Source organism: Cnephaeus nilssonii, assembly GCF_951640355.1.
Source record: "Cnephaeus nilssonii genome assembly, chromosome: 10".
In the NCBI taxonomy this organism is placed as follows: Eukaryota; Metazoa; Chordata; class Mammalia; order Chiroptera; family Vespertilionidae; genus Cnephaeus; species Cnephaeus nilssonii.
In genome coordinates this window covers 84,409,503-84,426,757 of record NC_137081.1, presented here as the reverse complement: position 1 = coordinate 84,426,757, position 17,255 = coordinate 84,409,503, and the positions used below count along the sequence as shown (strand labels likewise).

At 50.7% G+C, this 17,255-nt stretch overlaps 1 protein-coding gene across 2 annotated transcripts in view; it reads left to right on the top strand.

Annotated features, from left to right (window-relative positions):
- The window catches only part of SCTR (secretin receptor), an 82,614-nt gene that overhangs the window by 60,168 nt on the left and 5,191 nt on the right, over positions 1-17,255 (top strand). For both annotated transcript variants that reach the window (XM_079781770.1, XM_079781769.1), the window contains exons 7-11: positions 321-474; positions 8,038-8,098; positions 11,499-11,568; positions 14,327-14,418; positions 16,039-16,165. In XM_079781770.1, coding sequence (XP_079637896.1) covers positions 321-474; positions 8,038-8,098; positions 11,499-11,568; positions 14,327-14,418; positions 16,039-16,165 — 504 coding nt within the window. The remainder of the gene's footprint in view (positions 1-320; positions 475-8,037; positions 8,099-11,498; positions 11,569-14,326; positions 14,419-16,038; positions 16,166-17,255) is intronic.

Sequence of the window (17,255 nt, the reverse complement as noted above, 5' to 3'; positions counted from 1 at the left end):
AAGGATTTTAACCCTTTAGATGTGCCTTTTTCTCTCTAGGCCTCAGTTTCCTCGTCTGAAAAATGAGGGAGTTAGGGGTTGGGCAATATCTGACACAATTTTACGACTGGTAGCCAATTCCATAATTTGAATGCAGTTCCTGCTTCCACGATGCCATTGTGACTGAGCCTACCAACTGTGGTCTTCTGATAGGGAAAGACCACAGGAGATGATGGTGAGGCCCTGACCCCTACCATCCCTTGTCACTGCCTGTGAGGCTGGCCACCAGAGGGCAGCCCACACTCGCCCATGCTGGGACTCACCTGCCTCTCTCTGTCCAGGTGGGCTGCAAGCTGGTCATGGTCTTCTTCCAGTACTGCATCCTGGCCAACTACGCCTGGCTGCTGGTGGAGGGCCTCTACCTTCACACCCTCCTCGCCATCTCCTTCTTCTCAGAAAGGAAGTGCCTCCAGGGCTGTGTCGCCCTCGGATGGGGTATGTTTCTCTGTGGGGACAGTGGCCGAGTGGTATATGGGAAAGGGTGCTGAGTCAGAAAAAGTTGGTTTCTAGTTCCAGCTCCACATTTAAAGTTAGTTAACTTGTGTAATCTTAGATAAGTTACTTGCTGTTTAACCATCAGGCCTCAGTTTACTTATCTGTCAAATGGGAAATATTAGCTAAAATGTAGCCCCAATTTCGGGCATCTGAAGCTTTTTACAGTTTGATCCTACCCAACACTTGTTGCCTCATCTTCCTTAGACATTCCATTTATATGTCCTCATTTTTGCTTCCTTTCTATATCGGTTAGGGTGCTTTTGACTGTAGATATCATAAAATCTGGTTTATATAGGACTTAAATATAAAAGAAATTAATTGGCTCATGTAACTGAAAAGCCCACAGGGTCACTAACTTCAGGTGAGGCTCAATTCAGCAGCTCAGCAGCGTGTCTTTCTACTTGGCGTTCTGTTAGTGCTCCCAGCTTCTGGGCTACTGGCTTTCTTGTTACATCTAATGGGGCACAGCATCCCCACTTGCTGGGAATGCTTTGTCCTAGCATTTCCAGCAAATTTCCTGAGGTTCTGATTGGACTCTGATTGGACCAGTGTAAGTCTCATACACATCCTTGAACCAATCACAGAGGCCTGGGGGAATGGAATACACTGATTGGCTTAAGCTATTCCAATCACATAGCTTCTCAAAGGAAATGAGGATTCAGTTTCTAGGAAGGAGGGGAAATGATAGCAAGACAATCAACTGCAGACCCCATTACATCTCTTTCCTCTTTCCTTTCTGGTCAATGAGAATAATCACTCTCTCTTCTTCTTCTTCTTCTTCTTCTTCGAGAGAGAGAGAGAGAGAGAGAGAGAGAATGTGTAAGGGAGGGGAAGAATTGGTTGCCTCCAGCACAGGCCCTGACCACGGTAACCGAGGTATGTGCCCTTGACTGGAATCGAACCAGGGACCTTTCAGTCCAAGGGCCAACACTCTATCCACTGAGCCAAACTGGCTAGGGCACAACTCTCATTTCTTGAGCACATACTATGTGCCAGGCATTGAGCTGAGCACTTTTTAAAAAATATATTTTTATTGATTTCAGAGAGGAAGGGGGAGGGAGAGAGAGATAGAAGCATCAATGATGAGAGAGAACCATTGAACAGCTGTCTCCTGCATGCCCCCTACTGGTGATCAAGCCTGCAACCTGGGAATGTGCCCTTGACCGGAATCAAACCCAGGATCCTTCAGTCCGCAGTCCGACACTCTACCCATTGAACCAAACCAGCCAGGGCGAGCTCAGCACTTTTCATGCATTATTTTATCATCACAACCTTCAGAGTCCTCTCAGAGAAACCTTGGCTTAGAGATGTGACATAAAATGCTCAACTCACACTGTAGACAAGGGCAGACCCAGGATTCAAACCATGGCCTATTTTTAAAGCCCCTTAGCTTCTATTCTGCCATTAATGAACATCCATCCATCCATCCATCCATCTAGCAATTGTTCATTTGATAAACATATGTAAGTTGCCTACTGGGCTCTGGACAGAAAGCCAGGTTCCTAGGGGGTGACTCACAGGCTTACAAGGATAGTCACGTGTACCAGCCACTAGCTTCATTTTCTTTCTTTGTGGTTCTTGTAATGAAGAAGTGCCCCAACCAGGAATGCCCTACACTTCTTTTCTGCTTGTCTAAATCCTACAGGGAAGGGCCCTATCTCCGTATCAGACCGTCAGGGAAGTCCTTCTGCTTCAGAACACTGGCAGCCTGGTTAGCACGTGACGCTTGGCTGGCAGGGGCTGCAGGGCTCTGCCGATCTCTGAATCTCCTCATAGGCCGCTAGCCCCAGAGTGCCCGGGGACCCAGGACTTGCCCAGTGCAGCTGACGCTGCCAATAGAACACCCAGCTTGGAGCCCAACTCACGGAGCCTTGACGCCAGATCGGCCAGCATTTCACTGTATGGACATGGACAGTTTCATCCTCTATAATATCAGGAGCATAATTTATTCAACTTTCTTCAAGCACTTCTTTGTGCTCAGAGGGGCTTACAGAGATAAAACAAACAAACAAACAAACAAACAAAAAACAACAACAACAACAAAAAAACCATTTCCACAGCTTAGAGGGTTGGCCATCTAGCAAGAAGACAAACTTGCATTGTGGTATCTCTTACAGGTTTCTAGGAGGTTTAAATGAGATAATGAGAGCCTTCCTTTCTTTCTCAAATATTTCGTGAGCATCTTCTATGCGCCAGGCCTTAGGGACAGAGCAGCACATGAAACAGAAGCGGTTGTTCTCTCCGGGCCTCTCTGCCTACACAGCCCCCAGGAGAGCATGCAGCAAGGCCTGCAGTTCTCCATCTGTGACATGCCTTTCTCTTGCAACAGCAGCGCCCCCTCCTCAATTTGTGCTCAACTTGTTTCCACAGAGACAGGTTGTTTAACTCTTGTGCCTACTATAAAACTTTGCAAAAAAAATTTTTTTAAGTAGAAAAAATATTTACCCTAGTCCCATCTATTGAATATTTTCTGGGGTTTTCTTCCAGACTGTTCTTCCTACTCCCAGTTTCCATCACACAGTTGTGGTCATTCTGCATGTAGAATTTTGAATCTTGCTTCTTTCCATTAACACACAGCATGCTCTGTGTTCTTTCAACTCTTCCATAAACATCATTACCATCTCTGTGGATATGTTTAACCAAATACCTATGATTTGGACATTTAAGTTGTTTATAATTTTTCACTATTATAAATAACACTAGAGGCCCGGTGCACAAAATTTGTGCATGTGGGGGGGGGGCCCTCAGCCCAGCCTGCACCCTCTCCAATCCGGGACCCCTTGGGATCGGGCCTAAACCGGCAGTCGGACATCCCTCTTGCAATCCAGGACCACTGGCTCCTAACCACTTGCCTGCCTGCCGGCCTGATCGCCCCTAACCACCTCTGCCTGCTGACCTGATCACCCCTAACCACATTTGCCTGCTGGCCTGATCGCCTCTAACTGCCTCTGCCTGCTGGCCTGATCGCCCCCTAACTGCTCCTCCCTGCTGGCATGATTGCCCTCTAACTGCTCTCCCCTGCCGACCTGATCTCCCCTAACCGCCTCTGCCTCAGCCCCTGCCACCATGGCTTTGTCCAGAAGGACGTCCAGTCTAATTAGCATATTACCCTTTTATTAGTATAGATACTGATGAATGAGCAAAGTTTATTCCATGTGTTATACAGAATTCTAGAAGTGGGATCACTGAGTCAGAAGGAATGAACACTTTAGAGATGCTTAATACTTATCCAATGCTTTTACAAGGTGGATGGGGTATCAGTCTGTACCCAGAAAAGAGTGACACGTCTGGCTTTTATGGGCATGAACCAAGTTCCCACTCATCAGTGAACTTAGGCTGGCACCAGAGTCATGTGGAGGGCATGTTGAAGGGGTTCAGGCTCCCCAAGATGAGCCACTCTGACATGTGGATTATTTTGAGCTGAAAGCAATCAAGATGCTATGGGCTCATAAGGAATTTTTATATCTCTCAAATTTAAATTTGGGGCCTTGCCCATAATAAGAGTTATTATCAGAAATAACTTTTTATGACCTGTTTACAGGGCAGGGCAAACTTCTAATTATGGAATCTCTGCTCTTTCTATCATCTTGCAATGACCTTCCTCCCCTCTGAAGCTCCAAGACACCTTGCCTCAGCTTTGTCTCTGACTGCCATATGTACCTCATCTCCCTTTCTGTCTCTGACCCTCTCCTGCATGTGGTGTCTCTGACTGCCATATGTACCTCATCTCCCTTTCTGTCTCTGACCCTCTCATGCATGTGGTGTCTCTGACTCTCATGTCTGTGGGGCTTCTGTATGTAATTAAATTTGGTATTTTCTGTTGCTGATCTGACTTAGGTTGATTTGATTACTACACCAGCTGGAAAAACCAAGAAGGGTAGAGGAAAATTTCTTCCTCCTCCGCAGTGCCAACCCCAACTGGCCCCAGAGTCTCTGAGCCAGTGGCCAGCGGTGGAGTCTGAGACGCTGCATTTATAACAAGGCTCTAAGTGATCCCAACACTTCTGGTCCAGGGACCATATTGAGCAGCCTCACTCGAGCCATTATTAGTTTTTCCCTTTCCCACCATCTCTCTATTAAAGATGGAAGACAATGAACAGGTGGTCCTCAAAAATCCATATTCTTTGCCCAGAGCCCCCCACATTGAGGCAGGGAATTTTTGAAATTGCTATTTTTATCAAAGTATGTATGTTCTTGGTTTAAAGAATTACAAAGGACTACAAGGCTTATAATAATAATAATAACTAAAAAGCAGTCTCCTGACCCCACTTTTGCTTCCCAGAGGTAACACCCTTCAACTCTATGACTATTCCTCTTAAAATCTACTCTCTTGCTTTTAACAATAATTTACTATTTTTAAAATTTATCCACATGAAGCATTATTTATTGACTCCTGATGACAGAAATAAGGATATGAAACTTCTTCATCCATTACCTCTATCCTACCATTAGAGCTTTTCACAGTTTTTGGTTAAATCATATTCAACGCATACATCATTTATCTATGTAAATATTGTTTATTACTGAGCCAAGTGGTGTACAATATTTTCCAATATTTAACTTTTTATTTTTCATGGAGTAATTTCCTATTTACTTACTTGTTTTATATTGCTGTACTAATTCTCCCAAATTGTCCAACAGAACTGGAAAATTCTCCAATGCTATTTCCCAAATCATCAAATTCAACACCAACTCTATTCGTTCCCATCTGTTTGGTTTCTTCCTGTTGGATTAGTTTCCTAGGGCGGTTGTAACAAATTGCCACAAACTTGGTGGCTTAAAACAACAGTAGTTTATTCTCTCACAGTTCTGGAGACCAGAAGTTCTCAAACACCAAGGCGTCCCCAAGGATTCCTTCTGAGGGCTCTGAGGAACAAAACGCTCCACCCCTCTCTCCGAGCTTCTGGGGATTGCTGGCATCCTTGGTGTTTGCTGGCTTGTAGCTGCATTATTCCAATTTCTGCCTCCATCATTACCTGATCTTCTTCCCTCTATGTCTCCTCTCTTTCTGTGTCTCTTGTGGTCTTCTTATAAGGATGCCAGTCATATTGGATCAGGGTCTCAATAGGACCGGCATTCTTATAAGTTTGACCTCATTTTACGTAATTACATCTGCAAAGACCCTATTTCCAAATAAGGTCACTAAGGTTCTAAGGTTCTGAGTAGATATGAATTTCAAGAGCACACTATTCAACCAAATACACTCATTATTAAAGAACGAAATTCACTGTATTCAAAATGGAAGGTTTTTATAGGTAGAAGGAAGGTGGGCAAGAAATTTAAGAGTGGATTATTTCAGGCCAGGTCACCTTCCCTTGGGGAAGGGGTGGGGAACCTTTTTCCTGCCAAGGGCCATTTGGATATTTAGAACATCATTCACGGGCCATACAAAATTATCAACTTAAAAATTAGCCTGCTATATTTGGTCAAACATTTAAGTAACTTACCCCTAATGCCTTGGCAGGGCCAGACCAAATGATTTGGGGCCATATATACCCCACCCCACAGGTCTTATCAGGCAGATGATAAGATCGCTAGTGCTGATCAGGGAATTTCAGATTGACTGGTTTAAAATTTCACTCCTGGGAGAGGCTGACACTGTAATTAGGTTGGGGATGAAGTCTTGGTAGGGCCTAGCAAAAGGGACGCCTTTTGGGGTCTGTTCTGTCTTTTTAACTTCACCAATGTTCTTTCTAGAGACTTCTGCCTTCCTGCTCTATTGGGCTGATTTTTCCCTAGATTTGATCAACTCCCTTAACTTTCATGCTGAGAATCTCCTTCATTTTCCTCCACAAATGTTATCCCTTTATTTCTTTATCCCTCTCTTTGGTTTCCTCTCTGGTTGTGTTGGAGCACATCCTCCAGTATCTGCCTAAGAGAGTTCATGGAAAGTATATATTTTTTGCATTGCATATCTGATAATATCTTTGTTTAATTTTCACACCTAATTTGTAGTTTTACTGGACATAGAAATTAGATTGAAATATAATTTTCACCCAGAATTTTCAAGGCCTTCTGTTCTGGCATCTGATGTTAGGGACGTGCCATGCCATTCTGTTTCTTGAGCCTTTTTACACATCTCTCTATATAAGTCGAGCGATCATCTCTCTGTAGCCTGTGTTTTAAAATGTCATAGGGAGGTGTTCATCCTTTTTGCTGGCATCTGGTGGCTCTTTCATCTGGAAACTCACATCCTTCATTTCTTAAGCAATATTCTTACATTATCTATTTGATCATTTTCCCCCCCTCTGATTTTTATCCTCTTACTGAAACTTTTAATCAGAGAATGCATATCCTGGAATCAACCTTAATTTTCTCATTGTTTCTTCCTACTTTTAATTTCACTCTTTGTGTCCTGCTTTATCTTCGAATTCATCTATGAATTTTTAAAAAATCTTGGTTATCCTATATTCTATTTCTGAGCCCTCTTCCTTGTTCTCCAAATGCTCCCTGCTTTCAGCATCCTGTTTGTGTCTTGCAGATGTAATCTTTTATCTCTCTGATGATATTCCTGAGGGTTGTTTACTCAGCTTCCTCCTGCCTCCTGTACGGTCTGTTTCCTCTGAGTTCCTTTTCTCTGATTGTTTTGGTCCTTGTCTTTTATGTCACCAGCTTTCCTCAGATGTCAGTGGCCTTGACTTTTCATATTTAAGCATGAGTCACTTCAGAGCTGACTGAACGCCGTGTGTCGGGGGGCATATGTCTCCGAGGAGACTGGGCTAGAAGTGGCCACTGTGGGGAGGGTTGCCGGCATCACTATCTATAGGCCCTTTGTCTGGGGCTATTTGGTTCCCAGAGAAGAGCCCTCAGTCTCCTGCCTGGGGTGGAGGTGACAGCTGAGCAGGTAGGACCGGCTGCTGGAGGTCTGACACGGAGCAGCCCAGGGTGGGGCTCTTACATGCAGCACCTGGACGAGCATGTCCACTCAAAATAGCATCTGAGCCACACACACACGTAAAATTCTCCAGTAGCCACAGTAAAAAGCAATACATGAAATCAATGTTAATAATGTGTTTTCTTTCAACCCAATATAACCGAAATATTATTATTTTAACATATAATTAATATAAAAATTGTTAATAACATGTTTTACATTCTTTGGTTTGTGCTAAATCTTCAAACTCTGGTATCTATGTTGCACCTCCAGCACCAACACATCTCTCCATTGGGACCAGCCACACATCAAGCACTCAATAGCCACATGTGGCGAGTGGCCGCTGTCCTGGACAGCACAGGTGTAGGCCATCACTTTGTCCCCTCTCGTCTCTGAGAGGTCCTCCAGGGTCTGGCTCAGGCTCCTGGGGGACTGCAAACCCCTCGTGGCCTTGGGGATCCGCCTGATCCCGCCTGTTCCCAGGACATCCCTGGTACCCGCAAGCCTGAGGCTGCATGTCTGTGCAGGATTGATTTCCAAGGGGGTCTCCTCGGCCCTTGCTCCCACCGGGGCTGGGGAACCCGGCTGTCCTGTTCCTCACACGGCCTCCCTTTGTTTCCCGTCCCCAGGTTCCCCGGCCATTTTTGTTGCTTCGTGGGCTATCACCAGGCACTTTCTGGAAGATGCGGGGTAAGCTGTTGGAAGGAGAGGCAACCAGAGTGCACTTTATACCGTCCAGTCTTCAGACAGGATGGGCACTTCTTGGAACTGTCTAGGCGAGGCCTGTTTCTCACGCTGGGGCCACAGGAGTCCTGCAGTGCCAGGCTGCCCAGGGCCCTGCCCTCCAAGGCCGCCCTCCCTCCCTGCCGGCCTGCCCCAGCAGCTCTGTGCTTAGGTCGGTGCCAGACAAGCGCTTCACAACTCCAGCAGGTGCTGCCCAGGGAGGAAGCTGTAAGGGCCAACGCCGCTCTCCTTCCTCCTGGGCTCTCCTCCGCTCCTCCCTTTCCACCTGGGAGAGCCCTCAACAGCGCCTGCTGGGGACAGGAGACCAAGTCCTGTTCTCTAAAGGTGGGAGGCGCTGGGAGGGAGATGAGCCCGCGGCCTAGCCTTTGGAACTAGGTACAGGAAAGAAAGCTTGACAGGAGCCAGGGAGGGAGCGAGGCGGCGTGACAAAGCAGGCCGGTCCTCACTGTCACAATGACACGCAAGCCAAGACGTGGACCAGGTAGACTGGGCTTACACGTGTCTTGCAGTCCAAAATTGGCCACAAATAGTGGTTTAAATACATTTTTATTGGGTAAATTCACACACAAAAAATCTGGATTTTCAGCTTCTCTAGAAAAAATAGAAAGTTCTACTAACATTTTCCACTTCCTTTTATGGCAAACCAGCTGGAACAGAGTGTGGCTGCCTTAGACCAGGCACATCCTCTCCAGGTTGCCAAGTACCCGCCACACCTGACATCCATCCCTGGGGTCCTAGGTCGCATGTCAGTCACCCAGCCCCTTCACTCACGCATGTCACCTGCCTGGCTACTGTTGGCAGTTGAGTTTTGAGATCTGGAATCTCTGGCTCCCAGTTCCACACACGTCAGCTCCTCCAGATGCTGACTGGGTATGCGTGTAAACAGGGTACTAATGCCTCAGCCCCAGCAGTGCTCCCAGGCAGCAGGAGGGGCAGCAGGAGGGGCAGCAGGAGGAGAGGCAGCAGGAGGGGCAGCAGGAGGGGCAGCAGGAGAGGCAGCAGGAGGGGCAGCAGGAGGGGCAGCAGGAGGGGCAGCAAGAGGGGCAGCAGGAGGGGCAGCAGGAGAGGCAGCAGGAGGGGCAGCAGGAGAGGGAGCAGGAGGGGCAGCAGGAGGGGGAGCAGGAGGGGCAGCAGGAGAGGGAGCAGGAGGGGCAGCAGGAGAGGGAGCAGGAGGGGCAGCAGGAGAGGCAGCAGGAGGGGCAGCAGGAGGGGCAGCAGGAGGGGCAGCAGGAGAGGGAGCAGGAGGGGCAGCAGGAGAGGGAGCAGGAGGGGCAGCAGGAGAGGGAGCAGGAGGGGCAGCAGGAGAGGCAGCAGGAGAGGCAGCAGGAGAGGGAGCAGGAGGGGCAGCAGGAGAGGGAGCAGGAGAGGGAGCAGGAGGGGTAGCAGGAGAGGCAGCAGGAGGGGCAGCAGGAGAGGGAGCAGGAGGGGCAGCAGGAGAGGGAGCAGGAGAGGGAGCAGGAGGGGCAGCAGGAGAGGCAGCAGGAGGGGCAGCAGGAGAGGGAGCAGGAGGGGCAGCAGGAGAGGCAGCAGGAGAGGCAGCAGGAGGGGCAGCAGGAGAGGGAGCAGGAGAGGGAGCAGGAGGGGCAGCAGGAGAGGGAGCAGGAGGGGCAGCAGGAGAGGGAGCAGGAGGGGCAGCAGGAGAGGCAGCAGGAGAGGGAGCAGGAGGGGCAGCAGGAGAGGGAGCAGGAGAGGGAGCAGGAGGGGCAGCAGGAGAGGCAGCAGGAGGGGCAGCAGGAGAGGGAGCAGGAGGGGCAGCAGGAGAGGGAGCAGGAGGGGCAGCAGGAGAGGGAGCAGGAGAGGGAGCAGGAGGGGCAGCAGGAGAGGGAGCAGGAGAGGGAGCAGGAGAGGGAGCAGGAGGGGCAGCAGGAGAGGGAGCACGAGGGGCAGCAGGAGAGGCAGCAGGAGAGGGAGCAGGAGGGGGAGCAGGAGAGGGAGCAGGAGGGGCAGCAGGAGGGGCAGCAGGAGAGGGAGCAGGAGAGGGAGCAGGAGAGGGAGCAGGAGGGGGAGCAGGAGAGGGAGCAGGAGGGGGAGCAGGAGAGGGAGCAGGAGAGGGAGCAGGAGAGGGAGCAGGAGGGGCAGCAGGAGGGGCAGCAGGAGAGGGAGCAGGAGAGGGAGCAGGAGAGGGAGCAGGAGGGGGAGCAGGAGAGGGAGCAGGAGAGGGAGCAGGAGGGGCAGCAGGAGAGGGAGCAGGAGAGGGAGCAGGAGAGGGAGCAGGAGGGGGAGCAGGAGAGGGAGCAGGAGAGGGAGCAGGAGGGGCAGCAGGAGAGGGAGCAGGAGAGGGAGCAGGAGGGGCAGCAGGAGGGGCAGCAGGAGAGGGAGCAGGAGGGGCAGCAGGAGAGGGAGCAGGAGGGGGAGCAGGAGAGGGAGCAGGAGAGGAAGCAGGAGAGGGAGCAGGAGAGGGAGCAGGAGGGGCAGCAGGAGAGGGAGCAGGAGGGGCAGCAGGAGAGGGAGCACGAGGGGCAGCAGGAGAGGGAGCAGGAGAGGGAGCAGGAGGGGCAGCAGGAGGGGCAGCAGGAGAGGGAGCAGGAGAGGCAGCAGGAGAGGGAGCAGGAGGGGGAGCAGGAGAGGGAGCAGGAGAGGGAGCAGGAGAGGGAGCAGGAGGGGCAGCAGGAGAGGGAACAGGAGGGGCAGCAGGAGAGGGAGCACGAGGGGCAGCAGGAGAGGGAGCAGGAGGGGCAGCAGGAGAGGGAGCAGGAGAGGCAGCAGGAGAGGGAGCAGGAGGGGGAGCAGGAGAGGGAGCAGGAGGGGGAGCAGGAGAGGGAGCAGGAGAGGGAGCAGGAGAGGGAGCAGGAGGGGCAGCAGGAGAGGGAGCAGGAGGGGCAGCAGGAGAGGGAGCACGAGGGGCAGCAGGAGAGGCAGCAGGAGAGGGAGCAGGAGGGGCAGCAGGATAGGGAGCAGGAGGGGGAGCAGGAGAGGGAGCAGGAGAGGGAGCAGGAGGGGCAGCAGGAGAGGGAGCAGGAGAGGGAGCAGGAGAGGGAGCAGGAGAGGGAGCAGGAGAGGGAGCAGGAGGGGCAGCAGGAGAGGGAGCAGGAGGGGCAGCAGGAGAGGGAGCAGGAGGGGCAGCAGGAGAGGGAGCACGAGGGGCAGCAGGAGAGGCAGCAGGAGAGGGAGCAGGAGGGGCAGCAGCAGAGGGAGCAGGAGAGGGAGCAGGAGGGGCAGCAGGAGGAGCAGCAGGAGAGGGAGCAGGAGGGGGCTGGTTCCGTGTGCTGAGCACCCAGCCACAGGAGCAGGACCAGGAGTAGGGTCTTTCACAGGAAGGGCACCTGGGACGGTGGGGGGGTTGTGTGAGTCTTTTCTGGTCAGCCCAGCTCCTCACTCCTAGCGATGCCGGGCTGTGCCTCTGTAGGTGCTGGGACATCAACGCCAACACGTCCGTCTGGTGGGTCATCCGAGGGCCTGTGATCCTCTCCATCCTGGTGAGTGGCCTCCTCCCCTGTGCTGGGCTTCAGGAAGAGGGACCGAACAGTGGCTGGCCCCTCCCACAGGTGCCGGAGGAATAAAGCTCAGAGCTGCCAGAGGTGGGCCTGCAGCAGGGCGGCTGGAAGTCCCACCCTGGAGAGTGGCGAGGGCAGTGGGGCCAGGGACAGGCAGAGGCGCAAGAGCTTCTGTGACTCATCTTGCCCGTGTGTAGGCGCTGAGACGTGGTGAGCAGAGCTCCTTGCCCTCAACTGGCTGGCTCCGCGGTGGCCTCAATGCCACCTTCACTGCCTCAGCTCTTGGGGTCTTGGTCATTGGAAGCCTCCTCCTGTTAAACTGGGAAGAGTCACTGAGCTGGGGTCGTGGAGGGAGGGGCGGGCTGTGGCTGGGAGGCTGTGGTCCTGGGCACTCATCTTAACTCTCAGGTGCTTCTGCTGGGCCTATGGATATGGACAGGAATGCGGGACGGAGGAAGGAATTCATGGGGGATGCAGTGGGGTTGTCTTGTGGACTGAATCAGCCCCTCTGCTGAGCACAGGGCTCAGGGGGAGGCTGAGGCTGCAGGACCAGTGGATAGAAAGTGCCTCCCGTGGCCTCGCTGGGGCGGGGAGAGGGCGAAGGACATGGCAGCAGCCTCTCCTCTTCCACCGGCTCCTGGGCGACCGCCGGGGACAGTGGGAGGAGGTGGCCCTCCCATGGCTTCCTTCTCTTTTTTTGGAAAATGATAGAATTTGTATTAAAAAAATAGGAAGACAAAAATATATTTTTAAAAGGGAATAAAATCACCCATAAATCACCATTTAGCATCTAGATACACATTTTGAATACACATGCTTTTCCTTATCTGTTTTGACATTTTTATTGATTGACTGTTTTTCGAGAGGAAGAGAGAGAGACAGAGCCATCAATTTGTTGTCCCACTTATTTTTTAAAATATATTTTTATTGATTTCAGAGAGGAAGGAAGAGAGGGAGAGAGAGAGAGAGAAACATCAATGATGAGAGAGAATCATTAATTGGCTGCCTCCTGCACGCCCCCTACTGGGGCTCGAGCCCACAACCCGGGCATGTGCCCTTGACTGGAATCGAACCCAGTCTGCAGGCCGATGCTCTATCCATTGAGCCAAACCAGCTAGGGCTGTCACATTCATTGGTTTCTTGTAAGTGCCCTGACCAGGGATTGAACTCATAACCTCGGGGTATCAGGACAACTTTCTAACCAACTGAGCTAACTAACCAGGGCTCCTTCCTACCTTTTCTTTGAGCACACATCCTCCCCCACCCAAATGCTGCGTAAGGTTTTGTGGCCTCGTTTGTTTGCCGTATCACTTAGCAGTAGATGTGAGCTCTCCCATGTCCTTCGAAGTTATTTGACCAACCAGTGGCCATGGCTGCATAGTACTCCCCCAGGAGGTTTCCTCACTCGGTCAAGCGGTTTTCTTTCTGGGACTCTGGGACTCTGACAGCCCCGCCCGGTGGACCCCAGCTGAGGGACGACCAGCCCCAGTGTCCAGGCTGACTTCACAGGACTGTGGTCTGTCGTGGTTGAGGGATGTGGTATGGGCACTCCATATGCAACTATCTCCCTACCAGCCTGTCACGCAGCCTAGAATTACATTATTTACATCTCATTCTTGGGATCCTAAGATTTTGTTTCTTTTGCCTACAAGTGCCCCTTATTAAATTAAATACAACTCTAAGACGATCCAATGAGATTGATAGCCTTTCTTAGGTCACCTCATGCTCAGCCAGCTCAGAGCAAGACACATAACAATCTGAGAAGCAGTGCCCCAAAGCAGCAGTGCTGGGCGGGGAGGCCTAGACAGGCCGATAGTCCTGTGTATTTTGGCAAGTGTCCCCAGGCCCCAGGCTATTTGTATGAAAAAGAGGGTGCCTCGCTGGGTGATCCCCCTCATCTCTGCTTCTGGAAATGGTGCTGGAGCTGGTGCTGAGAGGGGAGGAGAGGTGCCACCACGTGGGCAACTTCATAATGTTCTGGCGCTGAGCACCCGGGTCGGGGAAGGGCGCACCAAAGAAGTGAAGAAACTCCATTCCTGTCCTTTAGGACGTTATGATCGAGCTGGCAGACAAGCGGACAAGCATACAACTTTGACAGAGGCATGCATTTGGCCCCTCTCAAACATGTCAAGTGCTCTTATGCAGTAGCATTACCCCTAACTACAATGCATTAGGAAAGGGAGGTAATCAAGGATGGCTTCCTGGAGCTGGTGGTTGAGCTGCCAAGTGACCATAAGGCACTGAGGCAGTTCTGTGTGATCCCTAGACCAGCAGCCTCAGCATCGCCTGGGGGCTTAAAAATGCAAATTCTTGGGCCGTACCCCGATGCAGCAGTCTGCACTCCAAACTTTGAGAACCTGTCTGTAACGGTTCTACTCAAAGTGTAGCCCAAGGGCCAGCTTTAGCATTCCGGGAGCTGGTGAGAAATGCAGGGTCGCAGGCCCACCAGGCCTGCACTTGAACAAGCTCCCAGGAGTTCCATGGCTCTGGGTGTGAGGAGTCCTGCTGTGGCTGAGCCGACCTTAGGCTCCTGCAGCGCTGGGCAGGAGTGCTGGGCCTCCACGGCTCCACACAGCGTTTCACCAGGACGAGGTGGGGGTAGAGGGGAGCAGTGATGTGCCATCCTGGGGATCCTGGGTGTGATCTCAGTGCCTTCTCTGCCTTCAGTTCCAGGGGCAGGGCCAGGAGAGGTGATGGGGATGCACATCATCTTTAACACCCCTCTGTCTGTGTTTTACAGATTAACTTCATACTTTTTGTAAACATTCTAAGAATCCTGATGAGAAAACTGAGAACCCAAGAAACAAGAGGAAATGAAGTAAACCATTATAAGTGAGTGGAGGGCAAAGTCTTAGGCATGCTCAGTCAGCACACATTTACTGAGCACCTACTGTTCACCCAACTGGTGCTAGGCACCACTGGACATGGGGGAGAAGGGAAAAGCGTGACCTAGTTCCAGGGAGTTTATAGTATAAATGGGCTCATTCCAGGGGAACGGGTCTGTTGTGAATCCGGAGGTACTGCACTCGGGGGGAGGAGATAGAAAATCCCAGAAGGACCCAGGAGTCAGGGATTTCACCCTTGGGAAAAGGCTAGGTAGGTGTATTTTTCAGGGAGAGTGACCTCAACTTCCATCAGATTTTTAAGACATGTAATCCAAGAATACTTTAAAACCGTTGAGATGTTAAAGAGAGATGCTGTATTAGTTTGCTAGGGCTGCCATAAAATTTCACAGAATTTTGAACAAGGGATATTAAATTTCTCACAGTTGTGGAGGCTGGAAGTCCAAGATGAAGGTGTCGGCAGGTTTGATTTCAATGGAGGCCTCTCTCCTTGGCTTGTAGGCAGCTGCCTTCTAGCTGTGTCCTCATATGGCCTTTTTCCTGTGCTCACATAAGCTCCACACTAATGACCTAATCAACCTAATCACCTCTTATAGGCCCTATTTGAAAATAGTATCATCTCATTCTGAGGTCCTGCAGGTTAGAGCTTGAACTTGTGAATTTGGGCCGGGACGCAATTCAACCCGTCACAGATATTAAAGGCACAGCAGTGTCTCCCGGAGAGTTTCTCTGCCGTGTTCACAGCGTTAAGAAGCTAGCAGTAGCCCAGATTGCTTGGTGACAGATTCCTTAGGACAGTGGTCGGCAAACTGCGGCTCTCGATCCACATGCGGCTCTTTGGCCCCTTGAGTGTGGCTCTTCCACAAAATACCACGTGCGGGCACGCACGTACAGTGCGGTTGAAACTTCGTGGCCCATGCGCAGAAGTCGGTTTTCGGCTCTCAAAAGAAATTTCAATCATTGTACTGTTGATATTTGGCTCTGTTGACTAATGAGTTTGCCGACCACTGCCTTAGGATGTCCACAGGTCAGTGGGCTCCAAAGTAGGGTGGAACTGGGCATTCAGGATAAAACTGCCAGATAAATCCAGGCTGCTCAGTTCAATTTGAATTTTGGATAAACAAATAGTATTTTTAGTACTTACATTCCCCAAAAAATCCATTGTTTGTTTGAAATTCAAATTAAACTGGGCATCCTGTATTTTTAATTTGCTAAATTTGGTCAATCTAATCTGGGAAGGAAATGAAAGAACTCCTTATTATCAAACAAATGTGAATGCTGGCCTTGTTGATACTATATTAGGCCTAGAGTGGCAGCCATATATGCACATCATTATGAGTAAATAGTTATTTGAGTGGGCCCATGTTCTGATTTTTTTACTGGTGGGATGCCTGGTCAGGAAGTTTTGGGACTGGCCATGGGTTGCTAAGTGTTGTGTCTCAGTGACGGGTACGTGAGAGTTGAAATTTTTCCAAAATAAAAAGTAAAAACAAAAAAGTTTGGGAACGTTGCTGCTATGCCTCCTGCAAAAGGCGAGATGGGGTGTGCGGAGCCGGGCGCCCACGGGCGGGTGAGGGACAGAGACTGCAGCGTGTCCCTGCGTCCGCAGGCGTCTGGCCAAGTCCACCCTCCTGCTGATCCCTCTCTTCGGCGTCCACTATATCATCTTCGCCTTCTCGCCAGATGATGCCATGGAGATCCAGCTGTTTTTTGAACTGGCCCTGGGCTCATTCCAGGTAAGTTTCAGGCCTGTGACTTTCAGGTGAAAAGAGTAGTTCCCTGTATCCTGAGAGCAGTATGCAGCCTGGACTGCGAGCCCGGCCTTCCGGAAGGGCTGAGCCGTGCGGTTTGGGAAGGCGGGTGCCTCGTGGCAGAGAACCAAGAAAAGCAGGGGCAGGACCTCACTGTGCTGTGTGACCCTGAGGGGACCCAAGTCCCCACCAGTCAAGTGGGGGTGGGAGGTAAGAATAAGGAGAGAGACCGATTCCAGGAAACAAAAGGGAAAAGTAACCCTAACACGCAATATTGTGCAACTTTCAGCCTCCACACAGTCAGTGATGTGAGCCCCGAGGGCTATGGCTGAGCCATCAAAAAGTGGGGCAGGAAGATGAGCATTGCGGGAGGGTGTTTGAAAGAATAATATCCTCATATTCATAGTGGGAAGTCCATAAAAATGCCCCAAACTGAGAAACCAGAAGTAGCAGCATTAGCATATTATTGAGAATCAGTTAAGCGTTCCAGCGGTTGCCTCTGAGGAACAGGAAATGGGGGAGGGGGGTGTCAGGAGGCTGCTGTTTTGTGTGACTAGAATCATTTGACTCTGAAACCATGAGCATAGACAACTTATTAAAAATAAAAACCAACTTAAAAGGGAAAAAAATGAAGGGAGAAATTGCCTACCTACTAATTCAACGTATGTTGTGAGGTTAAAAAAAATAGTAACCATGTTAACAGCAGGGGTCCCCCGTCTCACAGGTCACTTGCTTATCTGCTCACCGTTGTATCCTTCCACAAACAGTGTGGTGAGGCTTTCAGGGAAAACATGCCGAGGGCACTGTCCTGAGGGGTCAGTGAAAAAAGAAAATTAAGCCAAAAGAGTTCATACAGAAGCAAATTCCATTAAGTCCTGTAAAGGCGGGACTGGTGGGTCAGAAACTCGGTCTGGAGCTTCCCAGTAGCCAAAGCCAAGACAGAAGCACAATTTGTTTCAAGATTTACAGTATCCACAGATGAAAACAAGCTAGTGCCCTGGAAAGGCCTCTGGATTATAGGCTTTGGGGCCTGAGAGGAATTTTTCCCCGTGGGTTTTCCTAAGAAGCCAGCCTG